Source organism: Epinephelus moara, chromosome 8, assembly GCF_006386435.1.
Source record: "Epinephelus moara isolate mb chromosome 8, YSFRI_EMoa_1.0, whole genome shotgun sequence".
Lineage (NCBI taxonomy): Eukaryota > Metazoa > Chordata > Actinopteri > Perciformes > Serranidae > Epinephelus > Epinephelus moara.
In genome coordinates, this window is record NC_065513.1 from 22,097,804 (window position 1) to 22,125,591 (window position 27,788).

General features: G+C 41.6%; 1 protein-coding gene across 1 annotated transcript; it reads right to left on the reverse strand.

Annotated features, from left to right (window-relative positions):
* Window positions 1–747: 747 nt before the first annotated feature.
* Window positions 748–26,248, reverse strand: inpp5jb (inositol polyphosphate-5-phosphatase Jb). The gene is made up of 13 exons (XM_050050120.1): window positions 25,598–26,248; window positions 17,711–18,255; window positions 15,248–15,355; window positions 14,864–14,972; window positions 10,480–10,596; window positions 8,804–8,979; window positions 8,525–8,636; window positions 7,716–7,825; window positions 7,308–7,515; window positions 4,509–4,646; window positions 4,308–4,391; window positions 4,122–4,226; window positions 748–3,918 (listed from the first exon to the last, which is right to left on the reverse strand). Exons 2-13 carry the CDS (start codon window positions 18,241–18,243, stop codon window positions 3,577–3,579), a joined length of 2,142 nt encoding a protein of 713 aa, XP_049906077.1. The 5' UTR covers window positions 18,244–18,255; window positions 25,598–26,248; the 3' UTR covers window positions 748–3,576.
* Window positions 26,249–27,788: the final 1,540 nt, after the last annotated feature.

A 27,788-nucleotide genomic window follows, 5' to 3' on the forward strand; every position in this document is an offset into this window, starting at 1 on the left:
CTATTTAAAAAAAGCTCTTCACACTCATGACATTGCAGGGTCATTAGTATTCTCAGCTTGTAACCTTTAAATGAGTTAATTTAATAACATTATTATGGTGTTTATTGTCACTTAACCAAGCAACTCAATCCCTGACCAGTGTTGCATCAGTGGTACAGTCATTTGTCACCATGAATTCGCAGGGTGGACACTTTCCTTTCAGAGGGCAAAAGCATGATGCAAGACGCACCTGCTGTTGCCTTCTGCAGGATGTGTTGCTGTGTTCGTCACCCACGTTTATTCAGGATGTCTAAAATAGCAGCTGACTTCCACTATAAACAAAACAAATCATTAAGAGTTAAATGGTTGTCCAAAGATAAATGATTGGAGGTCCACTCTAATAATGTTAAATGAAGTTCATCTTCTACATTATTTAAGATAATGCATGTAGTGTTGTTGTTGTTGTATTAATGACCTTTATATGCACTTACTTGTACAAAGGTTTAGCAGCTGCCTTCGCTCAGGGATGTTTTTTTAAGGCCATCGCCCTTAGTTACCTTGTAAATCCACATTATAAACTCACTCACTGTTTGTTCTTTATGCCTCTTTTACTTTCTTTTTTCACACACCCTTCACCAGAAAAAATATGTTTAACTCTTCAGTATATCATGTGTCACCTATTCTGATGTGTAAAACTATCATAAGAAGCAATACCCATTTTCAAGCAATAAATATGAAGAGACTCAGGAAACACACAGACAAAGCACAATTTGAAGGGGAGTATATTATTTCTTTGGACAGTGTTGCACTAGGTTTTGGGTTGGAGAACAAAGCAAGCAACCCCTTTAAAAAATCCGTCTCGCCTCGCTGATCAGATGATTTCACAGAGATAAACAATTCTCATATGCCAACAATTAGTGTCTCACAGGCTTGCTATATTTTTTCTTTTATCAATTTCATCACAATTATACAAAGACCCGTAGACTAAACAATCTACACTTCAGACAATAAAAGCAACATTTGATTTTGATTTACTAAAATGGAAACCAGAGAAATCAGGCTCTCTCTTCATAGTTCCTAGTAGAACAAGAAAATAATTATCAATAATCTCTAGGCTAATATCCATTTAAATAATGCTCCCTCACTGGCCAGCAGAATTCAGGCTCATTTTACAGGTAAATAAGAAAATAAATACATAATTTAATTAAAATAATCTTTGTGGCATAGATTGTCTTCTATTTTGTGTTTTCTACCATACTTAATATTTGTCCTTTACATACATATTTCTTCTATTTTAGCCACATAATTACAAAACAATAACATTCTGTAGACAGAGCATTTTTTTTTTCGTTAACATTTCACGATAGTCATGACAGCAGAACTGACCATACTAATCTAAATTACCTAAAGTAGGACAAAGTCATACAATCTTAATCTTCTTAAACATGTTACTCTAACAAAGGTCCATTAGACTTTTCATTTCCAAAACAAGAAAATACATGAATGCACTATGAAATGATTTGAACAATTTCAGATTTATGCAAGCATCACTGTCCTGCAATGTCTTCACCTAACACTTACACTGAAGTTAAACTATTATACTGTCCTTACCAAGTTTTTCTAACAATTTTTCACAGCCACAATTTTAACAAAGAGAAGTCAAAAACAGCACTTTACGGCACAAAAATCACAGTACCGGAATGTAGAGTATGTTCAGCAGCAAACCATGCAAACGCGGTCACACCCCTTTCACTCCCACAGCTAGCTGCATACACACACAAACACACACACCCTCCACCATCCAAAACACACACACGCCCATAAAAACACACACACACACACACACAAAAACCGATAACAGACATACACACTGAGGTTACAGCTACAACAGTGTACACTGTCCTACGCTAACAGCCCCAAAAAACAAAGTGTCTAAGATGGTGCGTCAGAGGTCACATGGTAACAATGCAACACGACTACTGTGACTATTGTCACTGTCAGCTAACCACCAGGATCGGTTAGGGAGGATTGGAGAAAGAAGAAAGAATCAAATACAGTGAACTGAAAAACCAAGAAACCAAAACAAGAAAGCAAAAGTGAAAATCATACCAAACATAAGGCATTACATAGGATCATTTCATTTATTTGAAATATCACATTAGCACTGTGATATTTCACAATAGTGGAACATGTCAGCTTTGTATCATACTTACAGTATAATGCAAAGCCCTGTAGTTGCTCTACATAGTAGAGTTTCTGCTCATATGTGTCAGAGATATCCAGGTTGACTATCTTTATGCATTATGCAAACAAAAAAAAAGTTAATGTAAGACATATCAGAAATGGAATAAAGCAAATACAATGTGTATTTTTTTTTGTTTTCTGGGTAAATCATTTCAAAAGGAGCTTTGCTGCTGTAAAGCAAGCGTTAAATAAGGCTTATTAACTCACACAAAGGTATGTGTGTCAAAGCAATATACTGTAAATGTTCCTGGGTCAGATATTGCTGTAGTGGTTACCACTGAAGTTGGCCAAGCGGAGTTGGTGGCCAACGATATATCAACTAATTCTGGCAGGACAGCTTTGCTGTTAGCTGACAGCTAGCCTCCCACACCCATCACATCCCACTGCACTGATTTGGCGGTCTATTTAAAGGCCTTTACGCTCACATTCTCTCTCTGCGCTGACATGTGCTGTGCTGCTGCCATGGCTGCCGGCCGAGCCCCCTGAACCTCAGTCTCCACCCACTTTGGTTCTGCTCTGTTTTTTTTCACGCACCTTGGAGGGACTCTAATCCCACTGGTGGATCATTTGAAATGCTCCCTGTGTGTTATGTATGTGTAGCACGTTGCTGTGTAATGCATACTGAATTTCCAAAGCAGGGACTATCCACATGAGTGGACCAATACTGCCAAGTCAAACTGCATGGCTATCTCCATTTGTAAATTTGCAGAAGCTGATAACACATGTGATTGTTGCCAGAGCTGGTGATGCTTCCGCAGAATGTTTTGGAATGAAATGCTTTTTTCCACTACGTCTCTCAGTCTGAGCAGATTTTTTTACATATCAAATACATGTTCCACAACTAAAGCAAACTGGGTGATTTGTGAGCAATATCTGTGTCAAGTTTGTCATACTCCTTGTCTCAAAAGCTGTCGTTGATATGCAGTCTGCTGACATGACTGCTAGTAACGTCAGTGCAGAGTTTCAAATCACTGTTGCGATATTGGGAAGATGGTTTCTAAAAAGCATCAAGTAACCACTCTTGTACTCTACATGACTATAACATCCTTGAGTATTTCCCAATGCAAGGTGTCAGCTCCCTGTACTGTCCACACCTGAGAACGGACAAAGGTAGAAGAAACACAGGACAGAGTGAAAGGTTTACAAATAAAAAATATACAATGTGCACAGCTTAATAGAACAACTCAAGGCAAAGTAAGCCTTCTGGACGAACCAGATGGCTGTTCCTGAAAAGGATGGCATCAGAAACTGTATAATTTCTTCACAGAAAACATACAGTGTAGTGGATGTAGTTAATAAAAGACACAACAGTTGGTTATGTGACCTGTGACAACAGCAGGACTAGGTTGTGCTTCACACCCCTGAACCCTCTGTGTCTTTCTCCTTCTCCCCAGGAGCAGATGCCTGGCTGCTGCTGCCCTCTGCTGGACGTCCTGTGGACTCACTATCAGCTGTTGTGGTGCTGGACGGAGCACCATCAGTGACATTGAGCACCTTCATTTTGCTCTGTGGGGGGCTTCCAGAATGGCTGCGGCTGCGACTGTGGCTGGCGCTGTGATGACTGCGGTGCTTGGACTTGCGTGGACTGGGACTGCGGGACCTTGTCTTCATGAGGACAACAGTGCTGTCGTCCTCTGAGCTGAAGTCAGAGCTGTCAGAAGAACTGGCGTCAAGACCCAAAGTGGGAAGCTGGATCTGAGGATAGATGAGGACAAGAGTGGGATGTCAGAGACAGAACATGGAGAAAGAGCAGCACAATGATGTAATAACAAGAATGTTGAGATGCAGATGGGAACAGCACCAGTAACAGCATACAACAAATGTAATGTTGCCCTCTTGGAGGTAATGCATTCGATTGCTTCAACCTCAAGAAAGAAATGCCAGAGTGCTGTGATTACCTGAAATGGCTCTGTTACACCCACAATGGTGCTCATGTTGTTGCTATAGTAACCCAAGATGAAGTCCCCTGAGCCTTTGGGCAATTCCTCCTCAGTAAAGGTTACCTGGAAAACAGTTAGTCAGACGTCTATTAAATGTGAAGAGAGAATAACCTCTGGAGAGAATTCAGCACGCAACCAGATTACCTGATGTTCCTGTCGCTGAAAATCTGCCTCCTCTTGCTTCGCCCACACGTATCCCACATAGTCCTTATGGTGCTTGAAACCCACCTAAGGGGGTAGCAGCAGAATCACTGCTTGATTAAAAGTGGTAATGCACAGACGTATCTGTTATGCTACTCTTTTTTATATGCTACTTACTAAGCCAGTAGGGGTAAGACCATTTACCTTGTACAGTCCAATCCAGTCCCAGGAGCTGCGAGGGTAGTTGGGCGCAAGTTTGAATTTTGTTGTGGCATCAGCAATACTGTTCCACTCATCCTCCACCATGAGTGTGACCAGGGGAACATCCACCTTGTATGGGAACTACAAAAAAACATTTACCATAAGCGTTTATGCCAGAGGTGTCAAACAAAGGGTCCAATCCAAAAAGTCCAACTCATATAAAACGCTGCTGCCAGACTCAACTCGTATTACGAGAAGCAACCACATCACACAGATCCTTGCTGTCATTCACTGGTTCCTTTTGAGTTTTTGATTTGATTTTTACTGCATGTTTTTAAAGCTTTGAATGGGCAGGCTCCTGCCTATATCTGTGATCTGCTTTATTTTAGCTTTATTATCGCACTTTGTAACTTTGTTTTGAAAGGTGCTATATAAGTAAAGTTATTTTTAATCTGGCCTGACTTTGCACACACACAATATTGACGCACTTGTGAAGGCGAGGAGGTTTCAGGAGCAAGTTAAATAATGAGTAGCCCACTTCATGTAAACTGCTGCTTCAGAGGCTTTTCACCCTGACAGAACACAGTTCTCAAAAAAAAAAAAAAGAATACTTATTGTGGTCATATTTAAATATTGTCAATCAGCAGCTTCAGCACAAAATATCTGTTTCAGACTTCTACCTTTAAACATTATTGGTGGAACCCTGCTGCTAAGGCACTGCCATAACTTATTATGTAAATGGTTTTGTAAGGCAGGGGATAACTGAACCTCCTTCCTCAGCCGCTTTCACTTTAGTTTGGTGTGGTGATGCCAACATTACTACACAGAAGTGGAAATGTATGGAAAAATGCACATGTATTGACAGTGAGTCGTGGACTGACTAAATGTTGAAAAACTGAGACATGCTGTTGAAGTTGCACTTATTTTTCTTAAGACATCTCAGTCTGTTTATTATCTGTTTTTTTTAAATGGATGAAAGTTTTCAGAATGTGCTTCTTTACACTAAAAGAAAGAACAGAGAAAGAAGAAATATGGAAGTGTTGTTATGTATATAGGTTATTATGCAATGGTCTTACTGGTGCGGCCCACTTGACATCAAATTGGGCTGTATGTGGCCCATGAACTTAAATGAGTTAGACACTGCTGATTCATACTGTGCAAAAATAGTGTAGGTTTCTAAGATTAACTGTGGACTGAGTATTGAACCTCAGTACTGACTGAAACGTGTTGGAATCAAAAACACGCGCATATTAATAGTGCTGTGTAGGTAACATTAGAGCAATTACTCTCTGATTTAAATCATAGCTTTGTCAGGTTCAGGCTGTATTTTACTCAGGCAAAGTTCCTGCAAAGCATGTTGAGCTCAAACAACATTAAACATTATTTTCATCACTAAGGTGGTGAAAATAGGACTGGTAGTGAAAGTAAGTATTTTATTGTTGTATTAGCATCAGTGTCAAGAGATTCCAAAAGTGCATGCACTGTCCCTACCTCTAAGATTTAACCAAAACACATATGGAAAGGATAAAATGTCCCCTGAAAGACAGGCTCCAATTCAATAAAACCTGGAAACCCCTCATGTCATATCTTGCAACCACAAATCTAGCACAACAGTTCAAACTACAGCACACACACTGTACAGCAACTGAGATGACTGTAGAGTGATGGGTCTCTGTGGGTGGAGGGAGGTGGGAGGACTGGAGAGGTGGTGTGGGCATGGGCGGGTAGGCCTGTGATTATGGGGATAATGGTCAGCTTGTTATTCTATTTTTTTTTTAATTGTTTTATGTTTATGTAATTGCACCTTATTCAGTTTTACCTGTGTATGTATATATATGTATATATATGTATATATATATATATATATATATATATATATACACACACACACACACACACAGGTAAAACTGAATATAATATATATATATAATATATATATATATATATATATATATATATATAATATATATATATGTGTGTATCAGGTTGCCCTCTGTTCTCGTAGTGCTCCTAATGGCATTTGCAATAATCCACTGAGCCTAAACTAAAACAACTGATCAGAGCCAGGAGGAGTACGCTCTCACTCCATCAAGCTCTTCAGTGTCTCAGTGTCTTGAGTGCGTTGCTTCAGGAGGAGCTTTGCAGACACAACGGCTGAGAAACATCCACCAGCAATGAAAACACTGCCCATCCCTCCTTTGTCAACAGCGTACACAGTGAAGACAAGTAAACAGAAGATGATGTCGGCCTTCGTATGTGAAAGTGAAAGCAAGCTTTTCATTGCTGGGCTTCTTGTGTTTACTTGTCTCTAACACGTATGCTGTTGCTGGCAGAGCAGTGTGCACTTGTGGACTGAGCCCTCACAGACTTAAGTTGTATATTTACAGGCATCTCTTAAAGTCTGCAAGGGCAGAGATTGCAAGCGGCTGATAGACAGCCCTCAAGACTGTTTTACTCGTTGCCATGGAAACATTCAACTATCGCTGCTGTCATATTCATATATATTACATATAAGTTGATGAACAGTGCCTACTCATCTGTCCCTGTAGATAACAAGATATGAATCCCACGTAGAGCCTTTCTTTGGATTCAGCCTTAGAGACTCCTCCTGGCTCTGATTAGTTGTTTTTGTGCAGGCATTGTAAATTCTTGTAAATGCCATGAGAATCACTTGAAGGGGCCAGAGGAACAGGATTTTTTTCAGATGATCTCTTTCAGCAAACGTGACACTAAGTTATCTTATATTAAAGTTACCTACTGTTGCTTTAATTCATCTTTATAAAGTACCCTGATGTGTCTCACCTGCAGGGTAAAGATGGAAGAGACTGGTTTGTGGTCACTGATGGTGTACTCCATGTGACTTCTGTAGTAGTGCTGTGTCACTTTGGTCCCGCTGGTCAGCCCCGACACGGAGCTACGCTTCCCTGCGCTGAGAGCAGCGCCGGCAGTAGCAGTGGCTCTCAGGCGCCACAGGATCCGGTCGGTCCAAGCTGGTTTACGCTTCTTCCCACTGGGTGGAGGACAGAAAGAGAGAGATGGAGCAAGAGGAAAAGTCAAATCAGTACATGGCGAAAAAAACGAGGCACTTTCATGCTCGCCCCGGGCTACTGGGGACCTTTCAGAGAGGGGAGTATAAGTATTACTGAGCTTGGCTCTGTGATATCTGGTCAGTGGCCTAGAAATCATAACAGCACCCCTGGCACCACCAACCTTGTGTCGTATGTATCTGTTCCAACATCAAACTTGTAGGTGGGAGGGAATTTCAGCGGCCCTTCTTGGAAACCCTCCAACACTGTCTCACTGTCTTTGGCCATATTGAGCTGTGAACATGAGGATAAATAGACATAACTCACTGAGGATTTCTGTCTGGCACTTACTGAACACTCCTGTAACAAGAAAGTGTGTTTCTCTACTGCCATCTAGTGGCATCACCTACACAATGCATAGTCCACCAGACAAGAAAGACAATTTATCTTGTACTTCTTGTAATTTCAGCTTGAGAAAAATGTCTTTACAAGCAATCTGATCTGAAGTTAAAATGTTAGGGTGAACAGTTTTTGGAAAAACAAGTCAACAACACTAAAGGTATACTATGCCGGCTTTTCCTAAAAAACAATGAACTCATTCAAAAGCAATACTTCTCAATCATCACTTATAACCCACTATAAGTGTGTGGCAGTATGTTTATCTGCAGAGACACTGCCCTCTGCCTGTATTTTTTTCTTATTATGCTATGTTTGGGACATTCCTGGGCACATTGCATAGGTGAGGTCGGGACCTTATAAAAAGATTATGCCCAGGTGCAAGACTGTAAGCAGCACACATCCAGGAGGGAAAAAATGCAAATATAGCGAGGCAAAAGCCAAGCAGATAAAACCTTTAAAAACTCTGTCAAAAGTTAACCTGATGCTCTGAACACTGAGGGGGCACGTTGCATATCAGAAAGACCACATGCAGAGGAGTTACATTTCACAGACTTCAGTCTTTGTACAGAACATTGGGCAACCTTTATCTTTTACCTGATCCTTTTCCAGCAACATTGTGAACTTGTTGTTGTCGATGGCTGATTTTACCACTTGCATATCCAAGTCATCGATGCGGAAATTCAGATCCCCAAACCAGAACACCACACTGTGAAAAAACAAGTTATTTTCTGGAGCATACACAAGTACGTTAGCATTTTTCCAATGCTGACTATGACACTATTTTTCTCATAAAACATATGGAGAACAAATATAAAATATATTAATATTTCCGAGATTGTTTGTAACAGAAGTGCAAAGCTTGTGCTGACTTACTCATGGTCAAGCACCCCGGTGGCGGCCTGGCCCTCAAACTGCTGCTGCTGCAGGATGCTCTCGAAGTCTTCCATGCGCTGCTCAGAGTTTTCCATATGAGCCGGCAGGTGGCAGTTGAGGAAGCAGATGGTGTGGCCAAACACTGACATGCGGGCACTCACACCACCTTTATTCCCCTGAAACACCATCAAGCAGAGGGGATGTTAAATAATATTCAAGAGAGGAAGGCTGAAAGAGAAATAAAGCTTTTGTATTAATCTTCTCATCATTTCTCAAGAAGCAAAATTAAATGGATTAAACCACAATAGTCAGTGATGGAAAAGTGACTAAGAGTTACTGGTATGTCAGCATTTCTACTGTATTGAGTGCTACTTGTATCTTTGCCACAGACAAGCAGGAAGTTTACTCATTAATGACCAGTAAGGAACATCATCAATATTTAATGCTAACAGTAAAGTGCACTGTGGGAGGGAGGAACAAGATGAGTCTGTGGATTTCTTCCCGCTGTTCTACCAACTGCTCCGACCCACAAAAACACAAAATATGTTTAAGTATAAAATCTGCAGAATGTGCTGATGCCTGTCTGAGTTCATACAAGGATGACTTCACTTAAAACTGAATTTTACATAACTTTTCAGAAATCTATAAAAGCAGTGAACAGGATCTAAGTTCCGTCTTAGAGCAGCAGTTCCCAACATTTTTCCTTAAGGGACTTCTTTTCTATTATTGAGTAAACTGATGACCCCTGATTAAGTGACATAGTTTATGGATATTTAATATTATATTCAGTGTATAAATAACTTTACAGAACAACTGATAAACAGGGAACATCTTGAATAATAATCTGAACTTTAAAAATAGCCATTTTATTTCGTTTTCTTCACAGAAATGAATAAAATGTTGAGATATACACCTACGGTATATTCTAAAAAAAAAAAAGTTTTCTTACACCCCTTAAAATCAAGAAGGCCTTGCGACCCCTCATGAAGCTTTGGTGACCCTTAGTGGAGGTCAGGACCCCCAGGTTTGGAACCAGTGCCATGCCGCTGTGTTTAATTGTAGCAAACACACATATTTATTTACCTGTTAACATTGAACTGGTCTTTGTTTTCATAAAACTGGATGAAACAGCATTTGGTTGGTGTGTAGTTGCTCCAGCTTTCCATGTACAGTAAATGTTAGGTCATATGCACTATATGCTCAGCACACGTAACACAGAAAACATCTTAACCAGTTCTAAAGCAAACAACACGCACTGTTTAGAAAGCAAGGTGAGGAGGAGTGTAGAAACTGTGGAGGAAAATTAGTGTCTCTCAAATCTTTGTGCATTGCGAGTGTTAGAGATATTAGCTGTAAAGATGTCTGTCTTCTTTTGAATATAAAGGAACCAGATGGCACTCAGCTTGTGGTGCTCAAAGCGATAACAAATATACATTTGAAAAACTCAACAGCAATGTCTCTTTCCAGAAATCATGACCTGGTTAATCAAGATAATCCACAGACCTTGTTGTGAGCAGTTTCATGTAGGAACTATTTTCTGTCTACCGAACTACACCTGCAAATCGTATCACCACACAGATGGAAACTGTCCCTTAAAAACCTAGTCAGAGCTTCCATGTGTAAAACATTTCCATAACACAGTGCTGATCACAGAATGTTATCAGTCGCCGTCTCACCCAGTAACCCCCCAGGCCAGTGCGGGTGGTCTCAGTCTGGACTCCGCGGAGGAAGGGCAGATGGAAGTACTTGGCAAAGACCAGCAGTAACAATCCCTGCATCCGCTGGGAGGTCACCTGAGGGACAGACATGTGAGGAGAGACAGACAGGAGGACAAGGACAGACAGACATAAAGAACAAAATAAGATAATATGAACAGGTGCACAGTGAGCGTTATGAAAAGACACTTTGCATAATTCTGAAAAGAGAGCGGTGATAAAGTTCTGGGTAACTGCAAAAATATCTTTATCTCTGGCACTAAAATTTGAATAAACAAATTCTCTGAGTCCAGTGTCGCTGTGTGTTCATTTCTGCTGCTCTGCTTCACTTTCTCCCCCCGACCTCTTTCTACTTCCTTGCATTTCCATTTTACCCTGTAGGAGCCAGCGGCCCAGCTCTCCCACTACATTACATGAAGCGCTGCACATTAAGGAGGCCATAGCTTGTGGTCTACCCTCGCTGTGGCAACAAACCACTTTGTAGAGAAAATATGATGTAAACGCTGTGGGCACTTGGTGGTCAAAGGTTTCCTCTCTTGAAGCCCTCCACCATTATCTCAAAAGCACTTGCCTCTTATTCTGCTATATAATCATATGCAGATTTTTGACATTTGTGCACCACTGGTATAAAAAAAGAAATGCACATATATTTGTACCATACAACAGGGCCATGAATACGACACGTGCATTGTGGTATTTCCATGCTATCTCAATCCCCTCACCTCACCAGATATTTATGTTCATCCAGCTCCCTCTCCCCTTCTCCAGTGGTCCACACATCCCAACCCCCAACTACAGGCAAAAGAAGCATGATCACACCCGCCTGAAAGGCCCTGTGGACAGTAATGGAGGCACACATCTTTGCACGTGACATAAGATCCGCTCGCTTGTATACTAACCGTCTATTTGAACGTAACGTTGTTGCGTAATAGATTCTACTGAACCGTAAAGTGGACCGACTTTATTTGTTTGCAAGGACACAGACAATGAGTGTGTGTATCTGTGTTTGTGTGTAAAGTCTGAGAGAATACACCTTGACCTGCATGTACTGTGGTTGAAAAGCATTTTTATCAACATCAGTGAACATTGGAGGAGCTCCTGAAGACTGCCACGCTACATTTAGGCTTAGAACAGAAAAGACATTTAAGCCCAAAGACAAGTGTCTGTGTGTGTGTGTGNTGTGTGTGTGTGTGTGTGTGTGTGTGTGTGTGTGTGTCAGTGAGAGGGAGAGGAAGAGTGCATATGTGCAGTGGTGTCTGTTTGACCTTGTTCAGCACACACACGACTAAAGAAGTGAGCTGTGAGTAACGTGTGAAGCCTGGGAATTTGCAAAAAGTTCAGTGGAAAACAACGGCTTATTTATTCCAGTCTCTGATAATGACGACCACAGAAACATCAACACCTTCCTCTGTTGTTCGTTACACAATATGTACACTAGCGAACTTCTTTTTTTTTTTCTTTTTTTTAAGAAGCTGAAAAGTTAGATTGATTTATTGAAATATGTGCTTAAGCAAGTGAGTATTTTAAATCACATGATTATTCCTTATCTTGAGGTGGGTCCTTGTTATTCCAGTAACAAAAAATCTACAAAACATGATCTCACCTAAAACATTAATCATACAGTTTTAAAATATTTCAAGGGTGGCTAAATTTTGTGAGTATTTTTGGATCATTCTGAAGCTTTTGAGTACTGCTCCTCATATGCACTCAAACCAAAAGTTTTGATCATAGTATGTATGTTTTAGCATCAAAGTGACATTTTCACAATCCCTTCTAAAATCTGTTTGTGCCCTGTAGGTTTCTGCATGATGATGTTGCTACCTATAGACCCATTACTGCTGTGGATGCCATGTTAGTTCTGTTCTGAAAGTCACAAAATATACACACAAACTAAACGATCAAGTCGTTGGTAGATCAGCAACTGTCAGTAATAAAAATAATCTAAATACAGTGTACTCTTGAACAGATATTAACTGTTTTTAGTTGGACCTTTTTTTAGGTTTATTAATAATAAAATAGCTCCATCTTCCATCTCCAAGCTCCAATTTCTTAAGACAACACTTTCCTCACTCAGCATGCTACATGTCAGCAATAAGCATGTGTCAAGTTGAGGGAGGGGAGGATGACATTGCTGTGACCTACGTCATTGCTTTTTGCTAACGGCTGAGTGAGAGTTTCCGTTTCAAAAACATGGAAAAGAATGTAGAAGGACCCGCCCTTTAAAGCAGCAGTGTGTAGGATTTAGTAGCATCTAGCGGCGAGGATTGCAACCAAACAAAACTTCTTCCATGTGCCGAGCATAAAATCACGCTTAGGATTTCTTTAGTGTTCGTTGTTCAGGAGATTTATACCAGGAGCCAAATTATCCGCAGAGGTCTCTTCCTCTCCAAAACACGGACCAGGTGACTGAAACTGGCAAAAACACTAAATAAAGCAGTTTCATATTACAAAATAATGTTTTCCCGGCACAATTTGGCTCGTCGGAGACGGGTCACTGGACTAGCATCTGCTAATGCGTGCTCACCGTTTTGTTTGACAACTTAAGATCCATACCTTCAGGCGGTTTTTAGCAGGAGCGGAATTATCAGCAGAGGTCTCTTCCTCTTCAAAACAAATGAAAACGGTGATTTAAACTGGTAATAAGACTGAATAAAGCTGTTTCATGTCACAAAATTCAATTTCTTTCAATGCTCTTGTTGCGAGGGGTTGCTTACCATGATGGCGGACGTGAAAACACAAATGGCCCTATTTGGAACGAGTGTTGGGTTTGTCTATCTTGGGCTACATCACTGTATCCTGTGTGCTCGGACTGGCTGGCTCTCCTTACAATTTTGCAGTCTTTCATTGGCATTCTCTTGTTTACAAAGCTATTCTTGGCCTACCTCGAGCATACATGTGTGTACATGTCTCTGCTCTCTGTTCACAAAACTTGTTTCTATCTTCTGTACTGAGGGTACGTACAGAGTTTAGCAAGTGAGCATTTATGTATGCAGCTCCTTATATGTGGAATCTTCTACAGAAGGACTTAAAGTTGCTCTCATTGGTTCCTCTCGGCTGTTTCAAAGCACAGTTGCAGGATTTTTGTACACAATCTTCTATATGTCAACGTCACGGTGTGTCTTAGACTGGTCTTTGTAATCATGTGTAGTTGTCGTTTTGCATTCTTATGGGTAATTTCTAGTATATATTGACATACTGTGCATTTAAATTGTGGCTTACTCAAACAAAAATTACGTTGATAATCAGCAACTGTGTCGTGAACAGCTTGTGTTTCTGCAGCGAAGGGCTGATTTGAGTAAGCTTTCTTGTACTTGCAGCAGTTACAGTTTGAGCCTGACAATGAGTCTTGGTGAGCACCATCTCAGAGCAGTAAGAACTGCTGGGGTGTCTCATTACTGCGTGTCTGTCCACCACGTCATGACTAGACAGATTGCTTCTGACACCACCTGCATCTCCCTCTACGCAAGACAAACTCCAACCCATCCAATTTACAGCATTAATATCCACATGAAGTACACACAAAGGTCACACAGAAATGATTTTAACAAGGTTTACACTAACGTAGCACGCCATGGTATAGCCGGGGGCTGCATCAGTCTCACTGTCGGAGGCCCATCAACGCTGACAACAACGCAGTCCAAAAATAAAACAGCATCCTGGGAGACATTTGTCTAGCTCGTACAGCTCGACAGCTGATTCACGCTCGCTGGCTCACCATGCCAACAGTGCCGAGCATCGTTTCAGATGCAGCCAGACGAACACCAACCACAGCTGCGGTATGTGCCCTTAACAACATAACACAAATACCAGCACACCAAACACTTCTTGAGAAGAGAAACCTTTTTGATGAGGTCTATATGAATGTGGCAACATCCCTGTGGATCTTTAGCATAAATATGCCCATGCTTTTACTGTCTTATTTGATATACAGTGTGTTACGATGTATTTGCTTCATCAGATTCAAAATGTGCATTACATGAAACCCTTTGCACTTCTTAGATTACTACCTCCCCACAGTAGGTATTATCAGCATTGTGACATAGAAAGATAACGAAAAAGGTGCAGGTGTGCAGCCATAAAGGCACACAGTAGGGAAACCATTAGACAGTAAAGGCTTGACTTTGCATCATGAGGTTGGCAGACAGCAGAAGATAGAAGATACGCTGACATTACTCGCCTGTTATGAATTATCACCCCTCCGTTGCTCGGGGAACAAAATGAGCCGAAACAGCAGTGGAGGAGCAGAAATCTCATCAGCAATCACGCAATGCGCGCGAGTCTAAGCTGTTAAGCATTTTACTATGAGAGTGTGCATATGTGTTGATAATAAAAAGCCATTACTGACCAGCACATAACCAAAGGGGCTGAGTCTCTCCATGCAGACCTCGCTCCACTGGTCTGTGAAGAGGACATCTTTCAGCCTTTTGTTAATCATAGAGTTCACTTCCTGCAGCCTTGAAGAAAGAACAACACACAACAACACACAGGGGTCAACAGCCGACAGAGGTGTAGGAGCAGCGGATGAGTGGGAGCTTTGATAATGTAATGATGGATTAATAAAAGGGAAGATAATTGTATAGCTGTAAGGAGAGAGACATCACCGTGGTTCTGAACTGAGCCTGACTGCTCATTAGGGGCACTGTTTGAAGTGTCGATGTGGGACAAGCGCACATAAGTGGACACTTCAGCTTTTATGCGGAGGAAACTGAATGCACCACAAAACACTCACCCGATAATGTACATGTCTGTGTTTCCATCACCCACATTCAGCCCCAGCAAGGAAGTCACGTCATCAGGTGGTGTGGCCGAACCCACGTTCCAAGTGATGATGTGCAGCCTGTTAGAAAAGGGAGTTATGTAATGTCTCTTATAAATACTCTTCCCCAACATACCTCACTGTTATAACCTACAGACTCTGAGTGAGACAGCAGAACGCTTGTGTGAATACAAGTAATTATAATGTCATTAATTCAGTCATTCTGATTCATATGCAAATAAAACTGCATAACATTAGCGAGGAAATATTAACATTTTGTAAAAACATCAGGCGTTACAAAACTGAGTGTAAACTGATGATGCTGATTTACAGCAGCTACTGTTTCCATTAGCTTAATTAATACCTCAAAGGGACAGTTCAGCCAAATATTTTTGTTTTATTTCCTCTCACCTGTAGTGCTATTTATCAGTCTACAGTGTTTTGGTGTGAACTGTCGAGTGTTGGAGATATCAGCCGTAAAGATGTCTGCCTTCTCTGTAATATAATGGAACTAGGTGGCACTCAGCTTTTGATGCTCAAAGCGCCCAATAAATATAAAACTCAACAACAATGTCTCTTTCCAGAAATCATGACTCGGTTACTTAAGATAATCCACAGACCTTGTTGTGAGCAGTTTCATGTAGGACCTATTTTTCTTCTACCAAACTACACCCACCAACCAAATCACAAAGCACAGGGAAGCGTGCATCTATTCATAGACCAGGGGCTCGTGCTCGTGACAGCACGAGATGTAAACATTAATGGCGTCCTCCTCGGCTAAGCTGTCATGTTAGCTAGCTCAGTGTTGCTAGGTGAGCGAGTAGTAGATGCATTCCTCCTTCTAAGCGGTGATACGGTTAGTGGGTGTAGCTCAGTAGAAAGAAAATAGTCCCTACATGAAACTGCTTAGAACAAGGTGTGTGGATTATCTTGAGTAACTGGGTCATGATTTCTGAAAAGAAGCATTACTTTATTTTTTTCAGTGTATTTTTTGGAATTATGTGCGCAGAGTGCCATTTAGTTTCTTTATAATAGAGAGAAGGCAAACATCTCTACGGCCAATATCTCCAACACTCTGCAACTCACACCAAAACAATCAAGGTTGATAAGTAGCACTACAGGTAAGAGGAAAAATATGTATCTTTAATTTTGGGGTTAACTGTCCCTTTAAAGTCCTGAATCCATTTCTGACACTCCAATAAGCTGTTTAAACCAGATGTAGCCATCTCCCGGGGGCCGATTTTAATTAATTTTAATTGGATTTGGAAGCTTTAGAGGATGCTGATTCGACTGGATTGGACACAAGTATACACAAAACTATAAGTAGAAAATAAATCTAAATTACTCAAATAAATGTGAACGCAAGGGTGTGTTTTTGCTATGTTGGCTCTCTGATAGTCTGATGACCCACCCAGCCACCTGTAATCATGAACAGGACTAGCTGTTTAGAGAATGGATGGAATTAAATTCTGTACATCCCAACCCTCCTACAGTATATGTTATGTTTAAGGACCTATATTTAATGCAGTATTTGCAGTGTCAGGAAAACTATTTAATATTCTGACCAAATTGAGGCAGTGGAACAGGATGTAGGACATTTAGGGGCCATCAAGTCACAGTTGTTTCAGAGCACTTGAGGTTCAGCTCCCAACAGAGTTACAAAAATGTTCTATTAAAAGCTCGCTGTGCCTGCAGTGTTATCATTAAACCTCCACTCCCATGCAGCCACAGCATGCTGTCGCTGATACAACTGCTATTTAGGTTTGCAAGTTTTCTTGTTCATTAACATAACATGCCTTTAAATCTGACTTCAACATATGGCATCAGCTGCAGTTTTTAAATCTGCGTTATGACACTTCTGTGGGAAAGATTCTCATTAATTTAGCAACCTCATCTGTTCCAGAAATCCAGTTTACTGTGCAGTGATTCACTACCTACTCATCCTGTGAGTGATTAGAGACACACCCTTATGAAAGAAGGAACATCATGTGGGAAAGAAAAATAAACCTTAAACAGCCCATTTGTGTCAAAATAAGGTCATCCTTCTAGGGCTTAACATCAAAATGTTTCCATACCTAAAATTGATCATATTATGTAATTTTGAAATTTACTGTATCCCATGAATCCTGAAATATTTTTGGATACTGATATCATGAAGAGAGATTCTTCACTTAAATTATTTGGTTGTTGAATTTGTAATAAAAATAAAAATAAAATAGGGGACGTAAAGGTTTCCTGACACAGAAACAATACCCTTAAATAAGTATGATCACAGTATTTAGCAAAAATCACCATCACATGTTCACTATAGTCATGTAGCTTGTGTGACTGTCAGTGCATACAAATAAATGCTACATGTGTCAGGCTTATTTTTCTCAGGTGACGTTAGGGCATGCTGAGACATGAGTGCTGGGACACACAGATGAGTGAACTTGCCTGAAGTCTTCCACAGTCTGGGCCTGAGTGTCAGCTGTACCTGCGACAGAGAGTGCTCTCTGTGCATGAGGGTTCAAGTGAGGAGCCACAGGCCTGCCGGCAGGTTGGTGGGGCACTGAGGCAGCCCTAACCGGGTGGTGGCCGGGTCCTCTAGGACCGACCTTATCGCCGGGCCCGATGCGCTCTCCTGTGGGTTTGACTGCTCCAGGGCGAGAGGGCTTGGGACGACTTGCCACAGAGCCATCAGGAGTGCTCTCGCCCTGGTTAGCCACTGGAGTGGGGCCAGCTTTGGGCTCAGCTTTGGGCTCAGCTTTGGGCTCAGCTTTGGGTTCAGAGATGTCTACAGAGCCCTCTACTCTGGCGCTTCTCTGGGGCCGTCGAGGCCTGGCAGGACCTGCAGACTGAGCGGCAGTGGGATCTGTGGCTGGAGCTGCTGTGTCTGATGCTGAAGCTGGAGTTGTTGTTAAAGCTTCTGCTGCTCCCTTTGGGTTGTCTTCTTCCGTTTGGCTTTGGTTTGGATTATCTTGGTCCATTTCTTAAGATTTCTGTTAAAGAGAAAACAATACCAATGTTTCCACACTTGTAATTCAGGAATTGAACTCATACTCATCCAGAACATCTTACACAACTTCCCCTGAAGATAACATTATTGTGTTGCATCAGAATTACACAGAGGGATAAAGCAGCTGCCTCTGAGGCTGAAAAATGGTTTTGGTCTCTATAGCTAATTTTTACATTCATGACAAATGTACAGGGTGTGAATTTTTATATAATTCAACCGTTTGCATTTTTTATTGATTCAAGTTACACATATTTAATGGCATGGCCTCTTTGAGTGACAGGCTGCCTGCGTAGCGTCACTACAGTCTATGAGTCACATCCATCCCTCACTCATGCACAGCTCCAACCTCTTGTCCAAATTTCGTCACTTCTGGCTCCAAAAACCAAGCTGGTTACAGCAAAAATGCCAAACTCAATGCTTCAAATCAGGGGTCCACAAACCAATTGGTGATGTCACGGTAGCTGCATGCATGATTTTACAATCTGCAGAAGGGATTATTGTAGGGATTAGGACCAAAATCTCTGTGGCCAAACAATAATGATATAATGTGATACATAAAATGAATTTCAGAAGGGGCTATAAAGGTACAGAGATTTGGATCTGGATTTCTACGACTGAAACACTGCACAGCACGACATGCAGCCTCTTTAACAAATGACAAGTCAGTTGAGCTAATGAGTGCAGGGCTGTCATGAGACCCTATTGACCCAGCAGGACAACTGAGTGAGTCATTCAGACTCCCACCATCGTGACTGTTCAATCACCTGCCTTCTCATGGCCAAGGGAACAGATGAATACAGCTGCACGTCTTGACAGAAGAAGACATTTGAAAAGACCAGAATACATAAAAACAACAGCAAGAGAACAAAAAGAGAGAGGGGGAGATGTATTCTTCTCCTGGTCTAACCTCTTACAGCTTCTGAATGGGAGATTTGGAGGGGGGAAAAAAGCCTGGACACAGTTTATCATCCTCTCTACTTGTGCCTAAGCCGCCTGCCAGTCCTCCAGTAACCAGGGAGATGCTCAGTCAGTTCATATCAGCTCTGAGCACCTGCCACACACTAACGTGAGGAACCGCTGCACAATCCAGAACAGCAAAAGTCAACAGCACGGAATAAACAACAACACAGAGAGAGGGAGCTGTAGAGAGATCAGTCAGACACAGAGAGCAGAGGAGGAGGACAGGAATAAAGGAGGAATATAGACCCATTGATTCAAGTAACAATCCACTCCATTACTGCATAAATAAATGACTGCTTTGCTTTTCTCTGTTGCTGATTAATAGGACACGACAGCAATTTTAGCTTCCGCACACCCAGTTTATTAAAGATTAAAAAATGTCTGATTTGAATAACACATGAAGCATTTCACATCAGAGGAAATGCTTCAATGCATTTATTAAAAAAGCAATGAATGTGTAAAATAAGTGTGTAATTATGGCGATATCCTGCACTGCTGAAGAACCGCCGTGAAAAAAGATGGCCATACAATGAATGGAAAATCAAAAGAAACAGATGTTAAATCCCTAAAATGTGTTTCTGTTTCACAAAAAATTTGAATTTCTGATAAAATGAATTAACATGGAGATGTACAGGGTGGCAAACTGGTTTGAAGTGTATCAAATCTCATTTTATCATTTTTCTTCAGCTAAAAACAAGAATTACTTTAGAGACAAAAATAAATAGAGATGGTATATCCATCACTATCCATCATCTCTAGCGCCAGTTATTTTGGTGTTGTTGTTGGTGAAAAACTTCATTGGAAGCAGCATATTGACTACATCTAAAGTGGGTACCATGATAAACCACAAAAGTTTCCTTTATTATAGCTTAATATATCCCTATCTTTCCTGTTGTTATATCATATGGGCCAAAACTTTTGTCACCCCCATCAAGCCACTCTTTCCTCTCCAGAATCAGTGTGTTAGAGTTCCTAAATTTTCTACTTTCAGGCAGCTTTCTGCTTTACCGCTTCATAAACTGAAGATGTTATCCATTTACAACATTAACAGACTGCGACTTTGTGAATTTGTTTACAAAACCATCCATAAGATTGAAAGCTTACCTATTTTTTTCTGGAAATATTTTAAGTTAAACTCAGATCTTCACTCTTATCAAACCAGCTTAGTCATCTTCACACTCTCCTTATTAAAACCAGAAAAAGTTATTTTTCTGTAAAATATTTCGGACCTGTAATATTAAACAATGTTAATCGGTTCCCAGGTCAGTCCCCATCAGTATTTAAAGAAAAAAAAAATCTAAAAAATTATTTTTTTTATAATCCTAGATCTGGCATTTAGGTTATGTTCAGCCTTAGTTAGGCTACTTATTTTGTTCTATTGATAATTATTTAGGTTCACATTACTTTTCTTGTCTATAAATGACTTTACAACTTATTCAAAATTATATTCACTTTAATATTTTTAACTTAATTCTTATTGTAAGAATTAAGGGAAACCTGTGGTAAACCTTTAAAGGGATAGTTCCATTTTTAAAGTGGGGTTGTATAGGGTACTTATCCTTAGATGGTACATTACATACAGTAGATGTCAGTCAACACGCCCCCAGTTTGGAGAAGCAGGCTTGAATTCAACATGGAGGCTACGCAATCTACTGCTGTGGAGGGGTCCACAATAAAATGTATTTTAGTTATCTACAAAAAAAATTGAGCCAAAAAAAAAAAAAAAAAAATCAATATCAATTTAAGTGTACACTATATTGAGAGTATTTTCACTGTTTCAGACAGTGAGTCCAGTGGGAAAATGAAGCCATTATACTGCTCTCTTCAAAGCCAGACTCCATTGAGAAAAACAGCAATTTAACATTGCTGAACACAAGAGCTGCTGGTCTACTGCTGCCTCAATCAGTTAGTTAGTTTGTGTTATTGTGTGACTTTGGTGTTAAAAAGGGTAAGTTCGGATTTACCAAAGTCACACAATACTACAAACTAACTAACTGATTGAAGCAGCGGTAGACCAGCAGCTCCAATGTTCAGTGGGCTAAAATGAGTGTTTTTGCCAATGGAGTCTGGTAGGTTTGACAAGAGCTCGGATGGGAAACTGAGCCATTGACGCTTCTCTTGTCAGAACGGGCTGTCTGACAGCAAATTAGAAATGTAAAAATACTCTCAATGAAGCACCGACTTAAATGGATACTGATTTTTGCACGTGGCTAAAATAGGTTTTTCTGCTGACTCCATCCACAGCAGTACATCGCTTTGCTTCTGTGTCAGACTCCAGCCTGCTTCTCCAAACTGAGGGCATGTCGACTGACATTTCCTGTATGTCATACACTGACTATGGATAAGTACCTCATACAACCCCACTTCAAAAAATCCAAACTATCCCCTTAAGGCTTTTGGCCTCCGTAGCATGTTGTTATTATTTACAGTTTTTTTTTTGTTAATGTTCATGTTTAATGTGCAACATACAGTAGATGGGGACACGGTCTTGTGCTCGTGGACATGTCTGATCCTTAAAAGAGCTGATTTGGGCACAAAACCGTGGCAGCCCAACCCAGATCCATCAGTCAGCAGGGGTGGAAGTGAAACACGTGACATAGGAAACAAAAAATGTCTCAATCTTTTATGAGGGTGAGAGGACACCTAATTCTGTGTTATCAGGTGCAGAGCCAAATCATGGCAGGCATTAACCCATTATACTCCCTTCACGGTTGAAATGATGTCCCGTGCATTAGGGATATATTTTTGGTCAGCGGGGAGAATGGGTTATCTGCTCGGGGACAGCGGAAAAAACAGAGCCCTCTCATAATTATTCACATGACCTTGAGGAGACGGAGGCCATGACTTTCATGTGGAGCGGAGGGCTGCCTCTGTGATCCACATGTGCCCAGAAACATGCCAGTCTCTCAATCCACCAATAACCTGGTGCCTGGCTGGGCATAATGTATTCCTATGGTCCATGTATGGCATTTAGTGGGGGGAGTGTGAGGGAGGGTGGCAGGGCACACGTGGGAGTGGGTGGGTGCAAAACGAGCCGAGGGAAGTGAGAGGGGGAGCCGAGCGAGACAGCCCATTCAGTGACAACACTGTGTCTCTTTGCAGAATGTCTCTAAATTGATCCTCTCACACTTCCCTCTGGCACTGTCTATTTTTCCAAGCTTTAATCCCCCCCCTTCTCCTTCTCTCTCCCTCTCTCTTATCGTCCCATTTCTCTAATCCTTTCTCTCTCCACATCTTCTCCCAGACTCTGTTGTTCCATCTCACCCACCTTCACTGCACAACCACTGAATTGCTCACCCCACCAATTTAATGTTCCCCCATCCTATATTTTTCCTTTCACATCGTGCTGAGTGCCTACATTACTCACAACCTAACATCCTTTCATTCCTGTCCTCTCTCATTCCCCCTGTGCTTTGAAGTGACACTTGTCCTCCTCCAGCAACGTGCTCTATATTGTTTCCTTCGGCCAACCACCTCACAGTCACTATCAGTGACGTCGACATGCCACAGTCCCAGCGGCCACCGCCACAGCAGCCGGACATTGATCATAATCAGCTGTAATGTGCTCGGGATCATGGGGGAAAACTTGAGAATGAGAACATGATTAAACAACGTGTGAGGAAGAATAACTGGGAATGGAGAGGTACATGAGGTGATCATGATGATGCAGTGAGACTTTTTCTGCATGCGAAAATCTACATACAGTGCTGTGAATCTTTCTAACACTTATTTTTTTTCATTTTCCTAATGCATGACAGAGCAAGGGCCAAATATTTGCCTTTCCGGGAACAGTGACGACAGACTACCACTTCTTATTCCCCTCACGTTCACTGAGGAGAGAGTGGAATGATTTGATAATAACAAATGTGTCATGGTGTTTACATGCGCCCTCCTGAGGGGGTGAGAGCTGAGAGAGCCAGGAAGGATGTAGTGTAACCCAAACAGCAGGCTCGAGCCAGCCTTCTTGGCTCCTCTGGTGGGATTATTTGACAACACTGACAGTTTTGTCAGAAGCCATATTTCAAGTCTTCTTTAGGGGTTAATATAAAGGAAGTCGTCTATATCCTTACATCTAATCATCTTTTATCCTGCCTCCTCAGCTCTGGATGGCTGCATTATATTTACAAAGTGTTTCTCACTGTAACGTTGATCACATTTTTCCCACCTCCTCTGTGTTTAATGTAGAAATTACAGCCAAGCAGAGTGTTGGTGTTCAGGGCCTCCAGGGCCATATGCCCCTGTGACAGGGATACTAATGATGACCCGGACAGAAATGACACGGCCAGCTGCTGCCACAGCTGTAAATGGCTCCTCCAGGTCCTAGTGCCACTGAGTATCACTCCCCTGTATCCAGGGGGCCTCATCTTTCTGTTCAGGTCACAGCCGAGGCTGCAGGATGTCAAGATGATTCTGCTTACGGTCTAACACTGAAGACACGTGCTGACAAAACAGTGTATAATGTCTGCACTGCAAAATTATACTGTAAGCTGCTATTTCAGATTCTGTCAATTAACAATTACGGAAAGCAGCCGAACGGAAACATTTATTTAGGCTTTATTCTGCTTAAATGGGTCTCTGTGGAGGAAAACGTGTTGTTACCAGATGCAGGGCAGCATCTGGTTCACCAAATAATCGACATGCATGGGTACAGTGCACAATGCCAGCTAATTGGGATAAAGATTTTCAGTCAGTTCAACATAATGTGTCTGTGAAGGAATCTGGATATGCAATGAAATACAAGGCAGCTCGGTTAATCAAAATGTTATTGAAATCACAATACGGCCAGGTGCAAAATCCAAATCGCAGAAAGTGTTTCTCTGTGGCCGCCATCTTGTCCCATTGAAATTTCACTGGCTGCAAAGGTAAAACGTGTCACAAAGTACCATTATAAATGAAGCACTGTGGCCCTGCAGAGATACCCCGGCCTACTAATCATAATCCAGATGTAAGGGAACATGCTTGCTTGGTACGGACCCTACAAAAATTCAGGTCATCATCATTTTTTTGTTTAAAATTTTGAGTGAAAATAAAATCCAAGAATTACCATTCCAATTAAACTGTGACAATATCTGTGAGCATATAGTGCAGCTCTAAAAGCAAAGACAAAAATTAATTAGGGACAATAAAGGTTAATCCTCTGTGGCTGAACTGGCACATGAAACAGGCACAACGGATGTGTGCCAACGTCTGCATGTGCATGAAACCAAAACACCATCTCAGAGAGAAGTCGGTTCATTGCCCACATGTTCCTTCCTGCTCAGTCACTGGTTTTTAAATGAGAATGAAGAAATATGGGCAAAAAGTTGCAACAGCAGCCTCACAGTACAGTCGCTGCTCCGCTGAGAGAACCTGTTAGGCGAGCGATTATAATCAGAGCATTCAGACTAAAATTAAATGCAGCATTCTGGAATCCAGCGTAGCTGCAGATTATTAGGCTCGGGGCTAAATCCTTCCTCAGTGCATCTATCACATTAGATTATATTACAGTAATCTGAATACTACCAATCACTGAAATGCACGCCCCTGAATGCATCATGCCATTTTAGCAGAGTGTAAAGACATGAGTCTGACACAGCTCCTGACCACACATAAATATGCAAATATTCCTGACAACAGAGAGACGGCTTTCTGACAGGATGTGCCATTTGATATGTGGTATACGCTGTTATCAAACACCAGAAACACAAGTTCCACATTGCCGACTTTCAGGGCAGCAGATACTGGTATCTGGCCCATGGTATATTTACATACAGAGACAGAGATGAGTGATATCTCAGCAGAAAGAGGACAGCAGCAGATACAGTATCTGGCCTAATTACACTCCTGCTTCAAGGACATTTTTTTCTGTCTGAAAAAAGAGGATGAAGGTCATTTTAATTCAGTGTTTTGCCATCAGATATGATCTCACACACATGGGTGCTTGTGTGTGCATTCATTTGTGTGTGTCAGAGATGAGGGAGTAAACTATGAGTCTGTGTGTGTGTGTGTGTGTGTGTGTGTGTGTGTGTGTGTGTGTGTGTACACTAATGTGTGAAAACCTGATTATGATTCATCAGCATGATCTCTGGCAGTGAAAAAAGGTGAGAAAAGTGTGAATTTTAATAGATATAATGGCTTCACGTTACAAACAGATAGAGTGACATGTACCAGTGAGCACAGTATCAATATCCCTGCTCATGTAGACACAACCACAACATGAGGATCAGCTGTCAGGATGTCAGGTAAACAACAATATTTCCTGTGTTGATGATTGGTGTTTGTGCTGTCACCATGGCTGGTGATTGATAGAAGCTTGTCCTATTGCATTACTATACATGCCCCTGATAGGTTTCAAGGCTAAACATAACGCATGCTTGCACCTTTACCTGTGTTGGCTCCTCTGTGCTGAGGGTTTTAACAGCTGATGGATCAGGAGTAAACCGTTTCTGCAGATGTAGCGGTCGGTGAGTCTCGGCAGCCTCGGTGGAGGATGTGAATTTACAGGAATTACAAGAAGAGGAAGTGAAACGTTAACCGCAAACACTGAACTTTCCTTTCCAGTCGCCTCCCAGTTGAAACCATCGGCATCCCAGCGCCTTCCTCAGCAGGGCGACGACAGGGAGGAGGAGGAGCAGGTGGGCTTGGAGCGGAGCTGGCGACAGATTCGCCAGGCGGGCTACATCTCAGAAACACAAATGTCTCCTCCTGCGTTTAAAGACACAGGCTGCAGCAGTGGCAGCCGCACGCGCACGCCTGTGTCCTCCTGTGCCTTCCTCGTGCCCTTCAAAATTAAAGAGGACGGTCGGGACGGCACGAGACAGACAGGGCGCTTCCGTAAACGAGCAGCTGCTGCCTGCCAACCGTCTTCAGTAGATGATTACAGACCCCGGTGCACACAGAACCACAGCAGGTAAACCGGAAATATCAGGGCAATTATACACAAACATGGCCTATGTTTGCGACCTAAGCGGATATTTCTATTTCTGTTACACGCTCGCGCACCGGCTCGACACCAGTTTCCATAACAACATCAACTGACCATAAGCCTGTGTGAGGGCGCGAGCCAATTTACCATTCAACAGTGTGGATTTGAATGGCCGCTCTATGTCGTCAATGTCTATGATGAAGCCTCACCGCCGCCTAGTGGTCGGTATGGGGAAGTGCCTGACATTACAGCACAGCAGTGAGGGTGGCCATGTAGCTTCTTATTTGAAGACCCTTCATCTTTTAATTATCCTTTGTAGAAACACTTTAGTCAGAAAATACCCAACTGAGATTATTAGGTCAGCGGATGCAAGTCTTGATGCAGCCCCCTTAGATCTGATCAGACTGAAGATCACGAACGCCATTGGCTCAAAGGTCAAAGTTAGACTTGGTTAATATGTCTTAGCTGAACTTTACACTATTATAAAGTAACAGTGCTCAAGCCAGGGGCAAAAAATGCTCTTGTGTCTCCAGTAAATGCCCACAGAGCCCTACCCTCATAGCTAAATCTTTATTAAAACCTCCTTTTTTAAAAGCTCTTACTATAAACTTACTCCAGATCTCATCTTTCTACGGCCTGCATCAGGTGTGTTAATGGCTGGGCCGTTGAAAAGATCCAGTGAATGGGCCCCTCCCAAATCCACTACACTCATATCAACACATGCACCTGCTCTCTCTGTTCTCATTTTGGTTCAAAGTAGGGCTGGGCTATATGTCGTGAAAATAATATGACGATATTTTTAGGCTACATCTCAATACACTATATATACCTTGATATTTTTATATCTCCTCAAAAGTACTTTATTAATGCTAGTACTGGGAGCCAAAATCGAACATAAACATATATAATATGTCGGACCAAATACCCTCTTTGATGCAAAAAAAAGTTGTAGGAATGATTTTTCCCCCCAGAAAATATTAACACAATGATATTTTTTATCAATAATAATAATAATTAAGGCAAGCATTAAAACAAATAAAAAGTCTGGTAAATTGATACATTTACATCACTTTTTCTGTTATTCAGCCTTTAAAGCGAGGGGAAAAAACACCATTTGTGCCATTACGATACAACGACATATAGTCTCATATCTCGATAACAATATAATACCTTCATATTGCCCAGCCCTAGTTCAAAGTAAACTGATTACCAATTCTCATACAGTATTTAGGATGAACTATAGACTGTAAAAATAATGGATGTGGCTCCCCTGACATCACTGATTGGTTTTTGGACACCCATTTTGAAACCTCAAGTCTGGCTTTTTGGCCGTCGCCATCTTGCTTTTTTGGTGCTAGATGTGGCCATATTTGGGCAAGAGGCTGGTGATATGGAGGAGCGAAGGGTGGATCTGACTGAGAAGCTGAGGACACTATCGGCAGACAGCCTGTCACTTAATGCAGCCCTGTACCCCTCGTACAGTTGTCATGGAGGTGAAGGAAACTTGCTATAGAGATCAAAACTGTTTTATGTACCAAGCTGTGAACATGCCTTCTGCTGTGAAGCTGGGAATTTTGGGGTCTATAGGGATTGACAGGCTCCTAGAGCCAACCTCAAGCAGCCATTCAAAGAACTGCAGTTTGTAGCACTTC

Excerpts from the sequence above, each read along its gene's own strand:
- inpp5jb (XM_050050120.1), bottom strand. The coding sequence starts at position 18,243 with ATGGACCAAGATAATCCAAACCAAAGCCAAACGGAAGAAGACAACCCA. Across the intron at positions 4,392-4,508 it reads ACTGGATTGGACTGTACAAG|GTGGGTTTCAAGCACCATAA; the intron begins GTAAATGGTCTT and ends CTACCCCCTTAG. Across the intron at positions 3,919-4,121 it reads GTGTAACAGAGCCATTTCAG|ATCCAGCTTCCCACTTTGGG; the intron begins GTAATCACAGCA and ends ATCTATCCTCAG.